The 20,160-nt window shown below is 39.9% G+C and overlaps 1 protein-coding gene across 1 annotated transcript in view; it reads left to right on the top strand.

Annotated features, from left to right (window-relative positions):
• The window catches only part of LOC150087634 (O-acyltransferase like protein-like), a 252,648-nt gene that overhangs the window by 46,949 nt on the left and 185,539 nt on the right, over positions 1-20,160 (top strand). The window contains exon 4 of the mRNA XM_090369839.1: positions 5,707-5,850. Coding sequence (XP_090225965.1) covers positions 5,707-5,850 — 144 coding nt within the window. The remainder of the gene's footprint in view (positions 1-5,706; positions 5,851-20,160) is intronic.

The following is a 20,160-nucleotide window of genomic DNA, read 5'->3' on the forward strand; positions in this document are numbered from 1 at the left end:
AAAATATAATAATAAGTATGCATGTTTTTTTTTTTAAACATTATATAGATTAGCTATGGTTTTCTAGAAAAATTATATGGTCATCTTATCTATTGATTACAGGATTTCATGTCATATAACTTGTTTAGCCTTTTGCTGAAATGTGTTGTCACTATATAGAGCTTGTTGCAGAGCTGTTCTCAGTAAAGTTTCTATATCCACACTGTCTAAGTGTGGATATACAGGGTGTCTCAAAAATATTGATACAAACATTTAGGGGAGGTAGGTAACATCTAAAGGAATGCGAATTGCATAGGAACCCCATAACCGGAAACATCACGGGAACGTAGTAGCAGAGGCACAAGAAGCAGAAATGACACAAGACAGTAATTAGTGGCAAACATTTATTTGATATAATATTAAGTACGAAATAGGTGCCTCCGTAGCCAGGTGGGAAGGAGCAGCAGTGTGTGGCACACGCTTCTTGATTAGACCGGGGTTCGAGCCTGTCACCACCAAATATGGAGGATGCGGAAAGGTCAGGGACTGACCACCGCATATCCCGGAGCAATATGGCCTTAGTTGCTAATGCTCCTAAAAAAAAAAAAAAAAACAAATAATAATAAGTACGAGATGGATGCATTTCATGATGTTACAATAGATGCTCGAAAGTTCCACCGTGAGACGCGATGCATGCGTGACACTAACGCAGCATGGATTGGTGGACACGGTCGAATACACCTGGAGTTTCTTCGACAGTAGCAGCAGCAGCGCAGATGAGTCTCGCCATGAGATCCCTTTCCATCTCCACAGGCAATTCATACATGATAGATTTGAGGGCCCCCCCCCACAGAAAGAAATCAAGGCTCGATAAATCAGGTGAGTGTGGGGCCAGGCAACGGGTCCACCACGGCCAATCCATCGACGCCCAAAATGCCTGTTCAAATGGTCACGAACACACCTTCCATAATGGGCAGGCACCCTGTCATGTTGGAACCAAATGTTACATCTCACATTTGCTGGAACATCGTCAAGTAACCCTGGTAGAACTTGTTCAAGAAAGATCCGATATTTAGCGAGTTCATGCGGGATGGTAACAGGTATGGGCCGACTAAGCAGTCACCGGCCATACCGGCCCACACATTTATTGTGAAGCGATGTTGTGCCGCATGGGCACAACATCATGTGTGGGCTCACGACAATCCACACACCGTGTGGATTGTCGTGAGCCCACACACGAGCATTGTGCTGATTGAATAAGCCTTCCCGAGTGAAATAAGCCTCATCCGTGACCAAAACATAGGCTGAAAAATTCAAGTCTTGAACACTTTCTTGGAGAAACCACAGCGCAAAAGCCACACGTGCAGGATGATCTTGAGGGAGCAGTAACTGAACCCTTTGAAGATGAAAGGGGTATAAGGAATCGTCGTGCCAGACACGCTGTACACTGCAACGAGACACTCCTAAGGCAGAGGCAATGGCACATGTGCTGGTAGTAGGATTATTCTGGATGGCATTCAACTTTCTTCCATGGCGGGAGTTTGTATCAAACGTGGTCTGCCCGCACTACTCCTGTTACCTCTAAATGACCCATAATCGCACAAATTTTGATGCACACACGCAAACAAATGGTGGTCCGGTACATGTCTGTCTGGGAAGCGTTCTCCAGAAATTCGTTGAGCAGCTCGTCCATTGCCCTCTGCTAATCCATACACTAGGTACATGTCTTCCAGCTCATAGTTCGTATATCGATGCATGCTCTTCATGCGGCGACTACTGCTTGAATGAGTAAACCAGAAATTTTCCCTCCCGCAAACTAATGAACAGCGCTGTTTACCGACTTAAGTGACGTTTCCAGTTATGGGTTCCTATGTGATTCACATTCCTTTAGATGTTACCTACCTACCTCTCCTAAACGTTTGTACCAATATTTTTGAGACACCCTGTAGAAAGGGGTTGCCACACTCACATAACAGTGCTAAGAATAAGATAAATCGTGAGAGTTTTATTAAGTTTATATAGCTAGGATACAAAAGAATCTACTTTGTTGTGAAGAATACAAAAATTTATACTCTTCATAATATATTTTTCTTTTCTGCACATGTGTAAGCATGAGTTCTTTTTTTTTTTTTTTTTGTATATATTTGTATATTTTTTGTATATATTTGTTAATCTAAGAATGACTGACATCGAAATTACATGCTTTCTTATTAATAAATGTATATTTGTATTTTTATTTTTCAAGTGCATGGGGTGGTCATGGTATTTGGCAAATGATATGCAGTTTTTCATTATCAGTCCAATCTTTCTGTATTTTCTTTGGAGGTAAGCTATATCAGATTTTTATAAAGTAATTATTATTCACCATCTTTTAATTGGTAGCTGAAATAATTTTTACAGGTAATGTTTATTAACATGTTAGCAACATGCTAAATTCTGTAATACAGTTTGTCATGTATGGATGATTTCAATCACGTTCATCTTGAAGCAGCACAATATTTATTTGTAACTGAAATTTTTTTTGTAGTCATAACGTTATGCACTTTAAAAATAAAATCTTATAAAATAGTGTAAGTTTCTTTTTTTTTTTAAGTTTCACACCTTCACCTTTAAACTCTAATTTTTACACCCTGACCTATAAAAGGAGTTACAGTAAATCCTCAATTTAACAGACTTCACAAATAACAGACAGCTTCTGCTGAATAAGGCTTTTAGTCTGTACACAACCAAATGATATAACTGATCCAGCGTGATGGTATTTAACATCAGTTAAAATATTTCACTGCTCTTTATAGCCAGGATATTCCATACTATCACCTTCCACCAGCTTACTGAGTGGGTTGAACATTAGTAAGGTATCATCTGCACCTCCAGAGATGGACATTTGAACTCTTCAAACACTGAATAAGTTTAGTAAAATTCAACACTATGCAGCATAGTAAATGTTTAAGCTCTGCTGCTTGAGACACATCCAGTAAAATCAGGATAATACAGAATTATCATCTTAATATTTTTTATTTCATAGTACAATGCTTTTCCATAAATTCTATCAACTTTGGTTAATTAATTTGTTTTTATATTTGATGGACAGTCAGCTTTAGTGAATTGGCTTTAAGCTCATATAGTCCACTGAAGTAAGATTATATACATTAATATAGCCCTATTAATATATATATGCTTATCTGTCATTGAAATTTATTTTCTGTTCAGCCATATTATGCATACTGTAAAAAGAAATTATCACATTCATAGTGACAGTAGTTAATATACTTTTTAAAGGGCATATATAGTATATTCCTTCATTTGCACATCCATTAAAATGGGTGCATGTCAATGAGGGGATACACTATACCATGAGCTTTGAATAATTTTAGTGTGTTATTTCTTACTGAATCAGTAGCAAAAAGCAAGCAAGCATGAGAGGAAAGAGGAATTACTCTGGTTGTTGCTAAAAGTATAACAGGAAATAGGATGACTGATTTGTCTAGAAGGACTGATTTGTACAACTGTAGTGATATGTAGACCTGTTCGGCATAGCAGATTTGGATGATGATGTTTTACTTAATGTTTACTCATAGACTTTATTCTATATTTTTCTGTGGCAGGCTGAATACCTGCTGTGTTACTTTTCTTGATTTTTGGCCAGATAGAATTTGAGTCAAAAATCCAGAGATTTAGCCAATATCTAGTTTTAGATTAGAGTGTTTTTGAGCTGGGTGAAGGAAATGAATATTCCTTTACTAAGAAACAACTAAAATTATTCAAAATGTATATGGTATAGTACATTTCCCTCATTCAACTAAGCAACTTACAACAAACCCAGTTTGCTCTTAGACATGTATATTTCTGATATGTTTGCTAGTTCATGTAGTGGAATGTTTTTGAGCTGTTCTATGCCTGAAGTTTTGCTCTGATTAGAAATTAAATTAAATAAAAATCGCTTTTATACAACCTGAAAATTTGCTTTAAAATGTTTATTGAAGTGCTTCCACATTAACATGCAATTAATACCAGCTGGCTATATTTAGAAGTTATTTTGAACCTAGTCTTCAGGCCTCTAAGCAGATGGAAGTTTATTTAGGTTTCTGTAATTCTAAAATTCTTTTTTACTAACAACATACTGCTTGTAATCTAATTTGAATTGTTAATAATCCACATTATCATGCACAAATTTAACAAACATAATTAAAGTATAAAGAGTAAATTTGTGGTTAAGAAATATGCAATTATTCTCTCAAATTAACCCTTCAGTGGTAGTATCAGTAGTAGTAAGAAAAATGGTAGTGCATGACCTAAAACTTTCTTTTTTTTAACTTTGGAAAAATTTTGTTGGTTTTCTGATTTATGGTTGTAGTAAACTAATACTTCATCTTTTCTTAATATATTGCAATACTTATTGCATGCAATTTCAAAAATGTTGTGTTTTTTACACCTTTTATTTTCAAAGAAATCAAAAAAATTAATTCTTCTGAAATTTGAAAAAGATGTTATAAGCAATAAAACATAATAAAACTGTTAATCACTTCTATTTTCCATTTTAAAAAACCCTTAAACATGCAAAATTTCAAACTGCACATGCACATATATTTCTTATATATAAAATCATTCTTCTCTTTCTTGGTGATTTCCTTCTACTTCTCTCTCTCTCTCTCTCTCTCTCTCTCTCTCTCTCTCTCTCTCTCTCTCTCTCTCACACACACACACACACACACACACACAAGGTAACTCAGAAATTTTTTTTTGGCTGGTGCAGCATAAGCCTCAGGCTTCCTTGCACCATATGGCTAATAATAATAATAATAATAATATTATTATATATACTAGATACTATTATTTACTTCCATTTTAAAAATTTTCAGCATTTATTTCTCCAACTTCTTGTATTATCATATTTCCTTTATTCTTACCTTTCTCCCTATGTGTCCATACACTATGATTGAAGAGCTCATCCAGAAATAATACATATTTTGTCAAATATATGAATAAATAATAATAAAGGAGAGAATAAAACATTGCCTAACCTACCATAGAAAAATGTCCAGCCATTCATTGGAATATAAATCACTGAAACAAATGCAATAAAATACATTCAACAGACATATTCTAAAACAAGAATGGTTATAAAAAAAAATAAAACTTTTACAAACAACCAACCCCTTGGGACAAATCACACAAATCACTTTTACAAACAAATTGTGTTTTCATAATATTTTGCATAAATAATAATATATTACTTCAAGACAATATTTCTCACGCTATACAGAAATAACTAGCAACTAACATGCAAAAAATATTTGATATCACTAGTCTCACAGTCTTCCAATGCAATAACTCTGGAAAATAATTTTAAAAAAATGAAAAAACCATATTAAATAAAAGTTTGTTGTGTTTAGGTAGGTACAGAAAATTGCATATTTTTATCTTGAGAAAACAGGTAATGTAGAATCATTATTTTTGAGTTAGATCTCAGAGGTAGAGAATTATCATTGCACGGCTAATGAGGAAATTTACGCTAAAGCTTATTTGCTATATTTTAGCTGTGACTTGATTTTTCTGAGCCATATAATGATCATTATACTATACTGTATAATGATCATTATACTATACTATGCTACATCTGAGCCATATAGTGTGCCATTATTTTCTGTGAATTATAAATAAATTAATTATCAGTTTCTTTAAGAAATTTCTAAATGCTTTTCTTTTTTTTTCTGTATTTTTTGATAGGGTTCCCATTGTTGGTATTATCATTCTGTTTGTGCTGTTTATAGCTAATTGGGTTACAACTGCAGCAATAAGTGTAGTTTATGAATTGCTGCCACTCCTCTCTAATATAACACCTAACACTGATGTACGTGAATACCAGATAAAGTGAGTATAAATGAATTTCCTTCTTGCTCGTTAGTTCTTATATACATGTTTAAGAGAAAATTTATGGAAATGCTAAAGTATTTCATCCTTAATATAACATATACATACTGCACATTCCTTCCTTTCATTACATACTTCAGTGACACATCTTACCTGCATGCATGTAGAAACTGCAAACTTTCTTATATGTGGTCAAAAATTTGCATTTAGCCAGGGAGTAATTGGTTGTTGGAATGAACTTCCATTTGGTCTTGTAGAAGAGGATAGAGTGAATAAATTTAAAAAAAAAAATGTTAAACAAATTATTACAGGAGATGGAGAGATGAGGTGAATAGAGTTTGTTGGATTTTTTTTTTTCTATTGGTGTATATAAGCTTGCTTGCTTTTTTTTTTATGAAAATCCCAAACACAAAACATAATGGAACCTATAGAACCTATAGTACCATGCAAGGGTTTAAGGTTGAGAAGATGAAAAATATTTTCTGTTTTTAGACCTGAATTTCTGTAGATTGTAATTTTCAGGAAATATGTGAAGCAAGGTTGTTCCTGAAAACCGAAGTTGAAGAAATAAATGAAGAATAAAAGCTGATTCTGTAAGTTTGAAGTTGAACATAGTGTGCATAGTGTTAGGCGCGCCACCTGTGATTTCTCACATCTGCGCCATATGTACGCTGTGAAGAAATACAGAACTACTGTAAATGCCAGAAAAGTGTTGTCTGTTGTATATGACATATTGCTTTAGGTTCTGTTGGGTGTCCTGGCATTTGGCCGCAGGGCCCCTGGTGGGACCTCACGTTGCCCGCACACACCGCTAGGAGGTAGCCAGGCTGCCCTTTATTCTCTTGCTGGTCTCCGCCAGGGTCGCCTGAACGTCCTGGACGAAGACCAAGTTAAAAAAAAAAGAGAGAAGAGAAGGCCTGGGGAACAAGAGGAAGGGGGGTCTGAATGTGAGGAACAAGCTAAAGTGGACAGATAGAGAAGGCAGTCCACCCGAGTAAGGAGAAATAGGGGATAGGTAGAGGGATCAAAAGTCACAGGGGCAGGAGCCACTGTGCAAGTGCCAAAGGCCAAGCACTCTCTGGGAGTCAGTTTTTCAAGGAGTGCCAACCATGATGCCAGCATAGTATTTTAATCTTCAGTCTTACACTTTTATCAGTTGGGAAAATGCTATCCGACCCCAGTTTGTGTTTGCACTTGAAGGTCGTTGTTCTGAGCAGCTCTAAGTTCAGCAAACTTTGCCCGTCTGATGGTAAAGACAGCTTGTGCGTAACTCGTTAAAGCTTTGTATGTTGTTTCATTCTGAAGCAGGTATGTTTCATGGTTACGAGGGTTATCCTGGATTTCAGTAAAAAATTTGAGCCTACAATCATTGTAAGCAGGGCACTCATACATGAGATGCCCCCATGACTCCTCTTCGCCACAGTGGCAGAATGGATTGCTTTCAATTCCCATTGCTGTCAATTTCTGTTGAAAGGGCCCATGTCCTGTGATCAGGAATGTAACTTGCAGACCAGGTGAAAAGCAGGAAGGAGACTTTGGGAAAGTCATGTCAATGGATGGGAGGAATCTTCTGGTAATTTCTCCTTTGGGCGTGGTTTCCCATGAATGCTGCCAAAGTCCTTGAAGGTGTTCGAAGATACGTTTTCTTTCTTGTTTCAGGTCATTGGTAAGCTGCAGTTGAAGATTTAACAACTGTGTCGGAATTCCCTTCTTTAATCGATGGTAAAGTCCCCTTTTAATCACCTCAAGACAGAGTGGCAAGCATCCAGTAATAACCTGTAGGGCAGGGGTGCTGACAGTGCGACATGCCCTGCAGATAGACAACAGCATGAATCTTTGTATTGAGTCAAGTTTACGCTTGTTCTTTTCCAGGATGGCCTTTGTACACCAAACTGAGGCTCCATAACACACAATTGGGAGAAACGCTGCTTTATAGATGAGAGACACAGCTTTATGCTTCAAACCCCAGTCCGCTCTGCTGACTCTTCTTATCATAGCCGTATACTTTCGGATTTTTGTGGATAAGTACTTCAGATGAGGGTGAAAGGTAAGGCCGGTGTCAATGTAGATTCCCAGGTATTTGACTTCTGTGTAGAGACGTATAGGGATGTTATTTAACTTCATTGTTGGAGGCCTGCGTATTTGTAGCTTTCCTTTGAGGAGAATCGATTTTGTTTTCTCACCAGAAATTGATGGAGTGCTGCCCAGTTTTGGAGCTTTTCCAGAGCTGTATTTGCTTTTGCTTCCAGTGCCGCTCTTGTGTCACCTTGAACCACCAGAACAAGATCATCAGCGAAGGCTAAGGGTCTAGCTCCACCCAGGTCAAACCCCTGGAACTCGTCCAGAACAATGGACCAGAGGAATGGCCCAAGGACAGAGCCCTGGGGGCAACCCCGGTGAAAGCATCTTGTCATAGTCTGGTATTTGTTTACAACTTGTAATTTTCTATTGCTGAGATAGGATTTTAGACTATTGTATGGGTTTTTGGACGTGTTTGCCTGCCGAAGCCTCCGAAGGACACTGGGCCACCACAGTCGATCGAAGGCACCAGCAAAGTCCACCATGATGGCTAGAGTATACTTTGAAGTTGTATGTGTGGCCTGGGTAATCAAGTTGTGTATAGCGTCTTCAGTGCTGGAGCCTGTCTTGAATCTAAACTGACATGGTGAGGTGAGTTGCTTATCGGCATAGCAGGTGGAAAGGCGATACAGCAGAAGTCGTTCTAGAAGCTTGGCCAAAACAGAGAGCAGAGCAATTGGTCGGTAGGAGGCAGGAAGTTGGGGTGGTTTATCTGGATTTTTCAGGATCAGCTTGAGAGTAGCAGTCTTCCAGGGTACAGGGAAAGTTCCTTCAGCAAGGCACCTGTTGAGAAGGCTCAAGAGTGTGGTGGGGTAGCCTTCAGCGAATTTCTTGACTACGTCGACTTCGAGTAAGTCAACACCTGTCGTTTTGCCATCTTTCATTTTAGCCAGAGCCATATTCATCTCTAACATAGTGAAGGGCGGTTCCGTAGCCTCTGGCTGATAAGCTTGATTACTGTCGATGAACTGCTGTTTCTCCAGTGACATCGCTGAAAATTCAGTAGGGTAAATGGAATCAAGAATATTGTTTATTGAGTCAGACCAGGTAAAGGTTTAAGAGCCATCCGGTTTGAGAGTTGTACTAAGGACCTCACCTCTAGGCAGCCTATTGGTGACGATGAGGAACACAATGCCCCATGGGTCTTCATTGCCAATAGTAGAGACCAGGGTGTGCCATGATTCCTTCTTACACTTACGAATTTCCTAGGTGTACATGTTTCTAACTACCCAATATGCCTCCCGGGCAGCTTCAACCTCATGTGGGGGAAGATGGGCACGTGCACGTTGGTAAGTTTTCCTGGCTTGTTGTGCCTTCTTCCTTAAGTCCCGAAGGTCTGTATTCCACCAGGGAACAGCATAGTGGTATGGCCTCCTATGCGGAATGGACAGATCACAGGCACTTTTGATGATGGCAGTAATATTGCGTACACAGTGATCCGGCGAGAGTGAAGCTGTTAGAGGAACATCATCCGGTAGCCTTCTGGACAGTTCCACAAGGAAGTGTTGCCAATCTGCTTTTTTGGTGTTATAACTCACAATGTCCTATGGAATCGATGCGACGCGTTCCACCGAGTGAACAAGGGAGAATGTGATCGCTGTGTGGTCTGAAGTGGTCCAGGACTCCTGGGCCGTCCAGCCGGAAAGTTTGTTGGCTAAGTCAGGCGTAGCCATTGTGATATCAATTTCGCTCTCCCAGAGTGGGCCACTGTAAGTGGGTAGATGTCCTGGGCAGTTTAAGATTTGTAAGCCTGATGTAAGGATAAGGTCCTCAAGTCTTGAACAATTTCCTAGGGCATTCCTATCTGGTGCTTGACTGTGCCAGAGTGGCGAGCGACAGTTTGAGTCCATGCCTATCAGTAGCTGCCCACCCGGGAGGAGCTGGAGTGCCATTTCAATCAGAGAGAGAGAGAGAGATCGCAGCTGTCTTCACCTGGTTGGCTGTAGAGAGAGAGAGGATGAACAGTGATTCAAGAGATGTCATGATTTGGGCACAGGCACTGATGGAAGTGCATAGTGGGGTGATCTTGGTTGCTGTGATATCAGGGTTTCTGATGACAATCACAGCCCATGGTTGGTCATTTGTACAGTGGACAATTTTATATGATGAGGGGTAGCCATAACCACCCCAGAGCGAACATAGGGCTCCTGGAGCAGGATTAGATCTATTTGTTTTTCCTCAGCCTTTATCTTCACCTGGTCTGCAACGACTCTTGCTCTCTGCGCATTTAATTGTACGATTCTTATCTCTAGTTGGTAATTGGGAGAAGGAATTCTATCCATAATTTATCCGCATTTGGTAGAGACTCTTTACTTTTAGATAGACAGGGCAGTTGGTATCTCGGATGGAATGTTGGTGTGGAGCCTTTGCAGCCTTGCAATTTGCGCAGCTTGGCAGCTGATCTCTGACAGGACAATCCTTATAGTCGTGTCCCTTTTGGGCACAGTGGCCACATGTGGATTCACGCTGGTTGCAAGTATGTGAGGTATGGCCAAAGCAGAGACACCTGTAACATCTGCGGACAGGAATATATTCTTTGAATCTATGGCTGCCCCATCCAATGAATATTCTGTTTTGAGCTCCCAGAATTTGCCATGCTCTGGTTGATAGTTCGATTACCCAGTTTACGTTTGTAGGTGACTTGGTCTTCTTTTTGTATTTCGGACTAATATCATCCACGCTAGCCTCATCTTGCAGGTATATACTTAGATTTTTATTAAAGATCTCGGCTTTAAGCTCTTCTGGTGTTAAGCTCTCATCCACATCAAAGATCACAACTGAAGGCCCTTTTTTCTTTGGGACTTCTGCCCTAAGCCCGAAATTTGTCATGTCGGCATTATTCAGGATGGTTTGTGCCTCCTCCCTGGTGTCTGTTTCTATTAAGACTCCTGGATGCCTGGTCTTTCTAATACTCTTTATTTTTACAGTTTTCATCTGCTCCTTGAAGTTTTTTGTGAGTGCTTCCTTGACCGCTTCACCAGTATCTAAATGTGCATCTTCCACTGGTTTAACCAAAATAACATGTGATTCAGGCTTTCTTACTGCCTTTCGGTTTTGTACTTTTCCTGGTTGGTTGGGCACATATCGAGCTCCATTCCTCAACGCCTCTGAAAAGGAGCGGGGGCATTGTTGCATTTGTTTTTCCCCCTCCTGTGTGAGAACTTTGATTTTTGCTTTAAGCCTCTCGTGGTCGACGTGCAATTTTTGGACCACTGTCTTCATTTTACTGAAGATCTCTATCACGTCAGTTCTAATGGCAGCAGTAATTCTACTTGATTGCTTAGCCATGTATTTTTCTAGGGTTCCTCTAATGGCAATAATCTGTTCCACTGGAGTCCCAGTCAATGGGGGAACCTGGGTAATTGGGGGTTCCTGACTCTTTTTTCTTTCATGCTCAGTTTCTTGACTCTTTTGTTCTTCGTGGTCAGATTCGCTGAATGATTCATTGGCAGCCTCTTCAGAGACTTCCTTCGTTGTTGGGACGTCTGTAGCAGACCTTCTTCTACCCTTCTCTTTCTTCTTGGCCTTGGTCTTTGTAAGTTTATTCATACCTTCCCCAGTTGCTGGGGCCTCATTCCTTGAGCGGATTGGGTAATCCGTCTGTCCCTTAACTATCAGTTCAACTTCAGCGTCGCTCATGTTGTTTTAGTGGGTATCTGGATTAACGAGAGGAATACGGATAAACGATTATCTACTCGTAGTAAGTTGAAGAAGAGCTTGTTGTAAGTGCCAAAAAAAAAAACCCACAAGTAATTGGTCAAATAGGGGCTGAACTAAGTTGGCGATTTTTTGCAGGCTGACTTCAATGTTTCAGAAAAATATATTTACATACATTGAAAATAAATGATCAAATAGGGTAAATTTGTAAGCTCTGGAAATAAATTACCTTATTGTATAGCTTGCCCTTCTTAAGTTCAAACAACAAACACGGTGCACTATTAACTACTTTCTATTTCCTGAGAAACAAAAGGCAGAGGGTTGGAGCCTTGTTGCTCGAGGCAGGGATTAGCCTAATTACGAGTACGTGCAGCAGGGTGGCATCCGCTCTAAGTGCTATGATACACGTGCATCCGGTCATTACTGCTAAAGCATATAATTATGTCTATCTAAAATTATCAAAAGTAAATTTACCTCAAAAATTCGGGGCCGATAGTTGGAACTTTTGTATAGATGACATCTTTAGCTTTCAGGATATCTGAAATAATCTACACTTGGTTGCATAATTGCACTTGAAATTAAAGGAAATGTAAGAGCACAAAATCACTAGACTGACACACTCACCGCGCGACTATCTTAGGCGTCGACTTGTAGTCTTTAAAGTTGGACAGTAAAAGGATGCTGACTGGTTCCAGCATGTGTTTAGACTGGTTTGGAAGAGAGAGAGAGAGAGAGAGGTAGGTAAGGTGTATTGTCAATGATATATAGGAATTTTTCTAGCAGGGATAAGGAGGTGATTATTCCCTTGTATAAGGCAATGGTCAGGCCACACCTAGAGTACTGTATACAGGCCTGGAGGCCTCATTTCAGGAAGGATGTAGAGCTGCTGGAACGAGTACAGAGAAGGGCAACTAGATTGGTGAATGGGACAAAGGGGTTCTCTTACGAAGAAAGGCTTAAGTTTTGCAAATTACAGTGTCTGGAAACTAGGCACCAGCGGGGTGATCTGATAGAGGTGTACAAAGCCTTGAATGGTTTGAGCATGCTCAATGCTGATGGGATTCTTCCTCTAGCTCAGAAAAATCACCTGAGAGGGCATAAATTCAAATTGAGGAAAGACAGATGTAGGATAGATGTGCGGAAATTTGCCTTTAGCCAGCGGGTGGTTGGTGGGTGGAACAGACTTCCATCCCTTGTCGTGGAAGTTGATAGCCTAAATAAGTTTAAGGCTCAGCTGGACAGGTATTTCGAACGAACAGAGGGGTGAAGTGGAAGTGGTTATTTTTATTTATTTATGTTACTTTTTCTTTTTTTTTTTTTTTTTGGCTGATGCTGCATAAGCTTGCTTTCTTGCATCAAATGCCTCTACTAATGCTAATGCTAATGCTAAGGAGAATTATAGTAGCCAATTCAGAAGAACAGTGCCACAGAAGTATCTACAGAAAAGGCAAGCAGCAGAAAGAGGATGTCTGTGAGACAGAGAGTGGAGAGACTTTGTAACATATGAGATGTTAATTAACCTAACTTCATTCTTTTCAATGGAATCTAGAAGATTGCAAGAAGTTATGGGGACTCTGCCCCGAGAGGCATAGTCCCCTTAACCATACAAGAGGAAGTTAGGCAGCCTAAGGCAGATTAGCATTAGTAGTGGGATACAATACAAGAAAGCAAGCTTATTTAGCATCAGCCAAAAAAATAAATAAAACCTCCCATTTCACCCCTCCATTCGTTTCAAATGCCTGTCCAGCTCAGCCTTAAATTTATTTAGGCTATCAACTTCCACAACAAAAGTTGGAAGTCTGTTCCACCAATAAACTACCCACTGACTAAAGACAAATTTCCGCACATCTATTATACAACTGTCTTTCCTCAATATGAATCTGTACCCACTCAGGTTCATAATCTGAGCAAGAGAAAGAATCCCATCAGCATTCAGCTTGCTCAAGCCATTCAAGGCCTTATATTTGGTCCTTTAGATTGTGACAGACATTCTCTCAGATATGCTAGACAAGCTGTACTTTCTACCTGGGAGTCTAAAATGCTGATGGAACTGATATTTGGGTGACATTCAAGTCAAGTGGACCCAACTTCAGCGAAGTCCAGATGGTCTGTGATAGCCAAATTCTCTGCTTGCACCTTCACAATGGTAGGACTGTTAGTAATCCTGGGTATAACCTCCATGCACAAGTTTACTGTGGGTGAACACCCAGGTGTTAACCAACATAAGCAGGGGTCGAGGTGTGGTGCCCACACCACATGGAGGAATGTTGCCCACACCACATGGAGGAATGTTGCCCACTCTGTGTTAACAGGCAATACTAGGTGATAGATGACTCTCATCAACCGTTGCAATACCACCACTTTGCTTATTGGAGGCTTGAAGTGGTGGAATCCATGTTTAGTCTCCAGAGCTAAGTTCCGGTGAACACTTCCTCATCTCTTCCATCATGTGTTAAGACTGATGACTTGCGAGGTTATGATGAACATCATGGCGAGATCCAATCTTCCTTACATTTTGAGGGTACAGCTCTAAAAGCACATAGGGGAACAAGTAAATACATGGGCTGTGTTAGGATAACTAAGAGTAGAAACTGGTGCATGTATACTTGCATGTACACCAATGCTAGGAGTATAGTTAATAAATTCGATGAGCTTGAAGTGCTAGTAAAGACATCAAAGGCAGATATTATTAGGATATCAGAGACATGGTGTCACGCAGATATAAGCAGTGCAGAACTGGAATATGGGGAGTATAATGTGTACAGAAAGGATAGTCAGGACAGGAAGGGAGGAGGGGGTTATGCTAATGAGACACATGGCAGAGAAGAAAAATGCATGGGATACATATAAATTAACATGTGACACAAAAGCCTATGATAGATATAAGTTGATCTGTAACCAAGTTACAAAGGAGGTTAGGCAGGCAAAGGCAGATTACAAGAAATCTTTGGCAAGAAATGCAAAGAAAAACAGCAAAGAGTTCTTTATTTATGTAAACTCTAGAAGGAAGGGGGATGAATCAGATTGGTCCACTTGATATCAACGGTTCGACTGTTGATGATCCTGCTCAGGTAGCTAACAAAATAAATGAATATTTTGCATTGACATTCACACCTGATGGGGTTATTCAGCGAGGGGAATGCAAGAGGTGTATTCAACTCTGGCAGTAAGCTAGATAATCTTGTAATAACTGAGAGTAAAGTGGAGGAGAAATTGTTGAAGATAAACACAAGAAAGGCACCTGGGGTAGTAGTAGTAGTAGTAGTGGCATGTGATGCAAGAAAGCAAGTGTATGAGCTTATGCAGCATCAGCCAAAAAAAAATCACGCCATTCCCTCCAAATGCCTGTCCAGTTCCTCCTTAAATTTATTCAACCTATCAACTACCACAATGACAGATGGAAGTTTGTTCCAGCAATTAACCACCCGCTGGCTAAAGGCAAATTTCCGCACAACTATTCTACATCTGTCTTTTCTTAATTTGAATTTATGCCCCCTTAGGTTCATAATCTGAACAAGTGGAAGGATCCCATCAGAAATCAACATGCTCAACCCATTCAAGGCCTTATACACCTCAATCCAAGGAAGTGAAGCCAGTGGACATCGCTGGACAGTGCAGTGTCGAGTCAGTTTGGTGTGACATAAGCATTGGGAGATCAAAATTGAAAGTAGGAGTGTGCTGTAGGCCTAATGACTCTGATGATTATAATAAGAAACTGTACAGGGAAATAGACTGGGCCAGTAAATCAGAGAGTCTTATAATGGGGGATTTTAATTTCCCAGATATTGACTGGAATTTGTGGGTTGGTCACTCGCACACTAGCAAGGCTTTTGTGAATTTATTGGATTATTGTTTTCTACATCAGCATGTTCGTGAGGCAACAAGAGGGAGCAATACTCTTGATCTGATTATCAGTAGTGATTCTTCATGCATTAAGAATCTGCAGATAAATGAACCACTAGGTGGCAATGATCACAGTGTGTTGAAGTGGGATTTACTCAAGGAGGTAACTACCATCAGAGGTAAAGGGAAGGGTTTTTGTTTTCGTAAAGGCGACTATGATGGTCTGAGACAGTATTTAAATTCTATACAGTGGGACCAACTGATGATGTTGCCAACAGCAAACTCAAAATGGGAAGCATTCAAGGAACTAATCTTGGAGGCTACCAGGCTTTACATACCAACTAAGAAATATTGTTCAAGGTTCAAGCCTAAATGGTTGTCAGATGAACTAATGAGACATGTGGCAGAGAAGAAAAATGCATGGGATACATACAAATTAATGGGTGACATGGAAGCCTATGGTAGATATAAGTTGGTCTGTAACCAAGTCACAAAGGAGATTAGGCAGGCAAAGGCGGACTACGAAAAATCCTTGGCAAAGGATGCAAAGAAAAACAGAAAAGAGTTCTTTACATATTTAAACTCGAGAAGGAAAGGGATGAATCAGATTGGTCCACTGGAAATTGATGGTTCAACAGTTGAGGATCCTGCTCAGGTGGCTAACAATCTAAACGAGTATTTTGCATCTACATTCACGCATGAGGAGTTATTCAGAAAGGAGAGTGATGTAGGTAAAGTAAACATTGGCAGTGAGCTGGATGATTTTGTAATAACTGAGAGGAAAGTGGAGGAGAGATTGTTGAGGATAAACATAAAAAAGGCACCTGGGGTGGATGGGATTTATCCAGTTATATTAAAGGAGGCAGCAAAGGAAGTTAGCAAACCCCTAGCCATAATTATGAGAGCTTCTTTGGACTCAGGGGAGGTACCCATAGACTGGAGATGTGCAAATGTAACCCCAATTCACAAAGGAGGATCAAAGGCTGACACAAGTAATTATAGACCTGTTAGTTTAACTTCTGTTCCAGGTAAATTAATGGAGGCACTGGTTAAAGAAGCACTGCAGGATCATCTAGACAAGAATTCAGTTATAGCTCAGACGCAGCACGGTTTTGTTAAGGGCAGGTCTTGCCTGACCAATTTGATTGGATACTATGATGTAGTCACAAAAGAACTGGATGCAGGGAATAACTTTGATATTATATATTTGGATCTTAGAAAGGCTTTTGATACTGTTGCACATGGAAGACTGCTGCACAAATTGGAACACTGTGGCATTGGAGGCAAATTGCTGCTATGGATAAGGGGATGGTTGAGTGGCAGAAGACAGAGAGTGGTAATCAATGGACACTGCTCAACGTGGACTAATGTTATTAGTGGAGTTCCTCAGGGTTCAGTGTTGGGTCCGTTGTTGTTTTCGGTGTTTATGAATGATATTGATGATGGGATATCAAGTTTAATGTCCAAGTTTGCAGATGATACAAAGGTTGGCAGGGTTGTTAAGGACACTACTGATGCTATGCTGCTGCAACAGGATCTGGAAAGGTTGAACAGATGGGCTGAGAGGTGGCAAATGAAGTTTAACATTGACAAATGTAAAGTACTACATATGGGAAACAGTAACCCCAGAGCAACGTATCAACTCTGCGGTACTACACTGACAGTGGTGGAGAATGAAAAGGACCTGGGGGTAATTGTGCAGGCAGATATGAAGTTCTCTGAGCAGTGCAGACGAGCTGCAAGAGTAGCTCATGGTGTCTTGTCAATGATATACAGGAATTTTTCTAGCAGGGATAAGGAGGTGATTATTCCCTTGTATAAGGCAATGGTTAGGCCACATCTTGAGTACTGTATACAGGTCTGGAGGCCTCATTTCAAGAAGGATGTAGAGCTGCTGGAACGGGTACAGAGAAGGGCAACAAGATTAGTGAATGGAACAAAGGGTTGCTCTTACGAAGAAAGGCTTAAGTTTTGCAAATTACAGAGTCTGGAGACTAGGCACCGGCGAGGTGATCTGATAGAGGTGTATAAGGCGTTGAATGGTTTGAGCATGCTCAATGCCAATGGGATTCTTCATCTTGCTCAGAATAATCACCTCAGAGGGCATAAATTCAAATTGAGGAAGGACGGATGTCGGATAGATGTGCTGAAATTTGCCTTTGGCCAGCGGGTGGTTGGTTGGTGGAACCGACTTCCATCACTTGTTGTCGAAGTTGATAGCCTAAACAAATTTAAAGCTCAACTGGACAGGTATTTCGAACGAACGGAGGGGTGAAATGGGAGTAGTTTTTTTTTTTTTTTTTTTTTGGCTTATGCTGAATAAGCTTGCTTTCTTGCATCATATGCCTCTACTAATGCTAATGCTAATGCTAATGCTAACAGTAGCTGCTGGCAGAAGTGAAAGTCAGAATAACACGGACTAATAGATTAACAGTAGCCACTGGCAGAGGTGAAAGACGGAATAACATGGCCTAATAGATTAACAGTAGCCGCTGGCAGAGGTAAAAGTGATTCTTGCACTGCTTCTATTGGATCTATCCAGTCATATTAAAGGAGGCAGCAAAGGAAGTAAGCAAACCCTAGCCATAATTTTGAGAGCATCCTTGGACTCAGGGGCGGTACCCATGGACTGGAGATGTGACACCAATTCACAAAGGAGGATCAAAGGGCGACACAAGTAATTATAGACCTGTTAGTTTAACTTCTGTTACAGGGAAATTAATGGAAGCACTGGTCAAAGAAGCACTGCAGGATCATCTAGAAGACTTCAGTTATAGCTCAGACACAGCATGGGTTTGTTAAGGGGAAGTCTTGTCTGACCAATTTGATTGGATTCTATGATTTAGTCACAAAGGAACTGAATGCAAAGAATCATTTTGATATCATATATTTGGATCTTAGAAAGGCTTTTGATACTGTTGCACATGGAAGACTGCTGCACAAATTGGAGCAGTGTTCATTGGAGGCAAATTGCTGCTATGGATAAAGGGATCGTTCAGTGGGAGAAGACAAAGTGGTAATCAATGGACACTACAACTTGTGGACTAATGTTATTAATGGTGTCCCTCAAGGTTCATTGTTTGGTCCTTTGTTGTTTTCTGTATTTATTCATGATATTGATGATGATATATCGGGCCTAATGTCTAGGTTTGCAGACAATACGAAGGTAGGCAGGATTATTAATGACAGTAATGACGGTATGTTACTGCAACAGGATCTAGAAAAGTTGAGCAAATGTGCTAAGAGGTGGCAACTGAAGTTTTACATTGACAAATGTAAAGTACTGCATATGGAAAGCAGTAGCCCTAGAGTAACGTATCAACTGTGTGGTACTTCACTGATGGTGGTAGAGAATGAAAAGGATGTGGGGTGTATTTGTGCAGTCAGATATGAAGTTTTCTGATCAGTGCAGACGGTCTGCAGGAGTAGCTCATGGTGCCTTGTCTATGATATATAGGAATTTTCCTAGCAGGGATAAGGAGGTGATTATCCCTTGTATAAGGCAGTGGTCAGGCCACACGTTGAGTACTGTATATAGGTCTGGAGGCCTCATTTTAAGAATGATGTAGAGCTGCTGGAATGAGTACAGAGAATGGCAACAAGATTAATGAATGGAATAAAGGGTTGCTCTTACAAAGAAAAGCTTAAGTTTCACAAATTACAGTGTCTGGAGACTATGCACTTGTGAGGTGATCTGATTGAGGTGTATAATGCCTTGAATGGTTTGAGCATGCTCAATGCTGATGGGATTATTCCTCTTGCTCAGAATGATTGCCTGAGACGGCATAAATTCAAATTGAGGCTAGACAGTCATAGAATATATCTGCAGAAGTTTGCCTTTAGCCAGTAGGTGGTTGATTGCTGGAACAAACTTCCATCTGTTATTGTAGAACTTGATAGCTTAAACAGATTCAAGGCAGAACTAGACAAACATTTGGAGCAAATGGAAGCGTGAAATGAGAATGATTTTTTTTTTTTTTTTTTGGCTGATGCCGTATAAGCATGCTTTCTTGCATCATATGCCTCTACTAATGCCAATCTGTTAATATCAATATTTTTTATATATTAAGCAATCTTATATGAAAATAGGATTAAATAAGCTCAGAATTAATTTAAGAACTGTATAATTTAATTACCAATGTGTACATGTTCTGCTGTCTTTATAGTCACTAAAGAAATGATATGGGAACAGGAAATAATGAAACATTTGAGAATAATCTGTAGTCCTTTGAAAAATTAAAGACAGGTTACACTGGTTGAATGCATAGATTTTTTCTATTCTCCATTTCTATTTTCTTGGCACCATGCCACTAAAAGAACAACTTAGGCTTTCAGTGTGTGTTCCATGAGACCTTTGTGGTCCTGCAGTTGTACTGTTAATTTTTTATCACTATTTGTTTTTAGCATTAACATTAGCATTAGCATTAGTAGAGGAATTTGATGCAAGAAAGCAAGCTTATGCAGCATCAGCCAAAAAAAAAAAAAAAAAAGTAACATAAATAAATAAAAATAACCACTTCCACTTCACCCCTCTGTTCGTTCGAAATACCTGTCCAGCTGAGCCTTAAACTTATTTAGGCTATCAACTTCCACGACAAGGGATGGAAGTCTGTTCCACCCACCAACCACCCGCTGGCTAAAGGCAAATTTCCGCACATCTATCCTACATCTGTCTTTCCTCAATTTGAATTTATGCCCTCTCAGGTGATTTTTCTGAGCTAGAGGAAGAAT

Source organism: Mastigoproctus giganteus, chromosome 3, assembly GCF_048544385.1.
Source record: "Mastigoproctus giganteus isolate SK-2022 chromosome 3, ASM4854438v1, whole genome shotgun sequence".
Lineage (NCBI taxonomy): Eukaryota > Metazoa > Arthropoda > Arachnida > Uropygi > Thelyphonidae > Mastigoproctus > Mastigoproctus giganteus.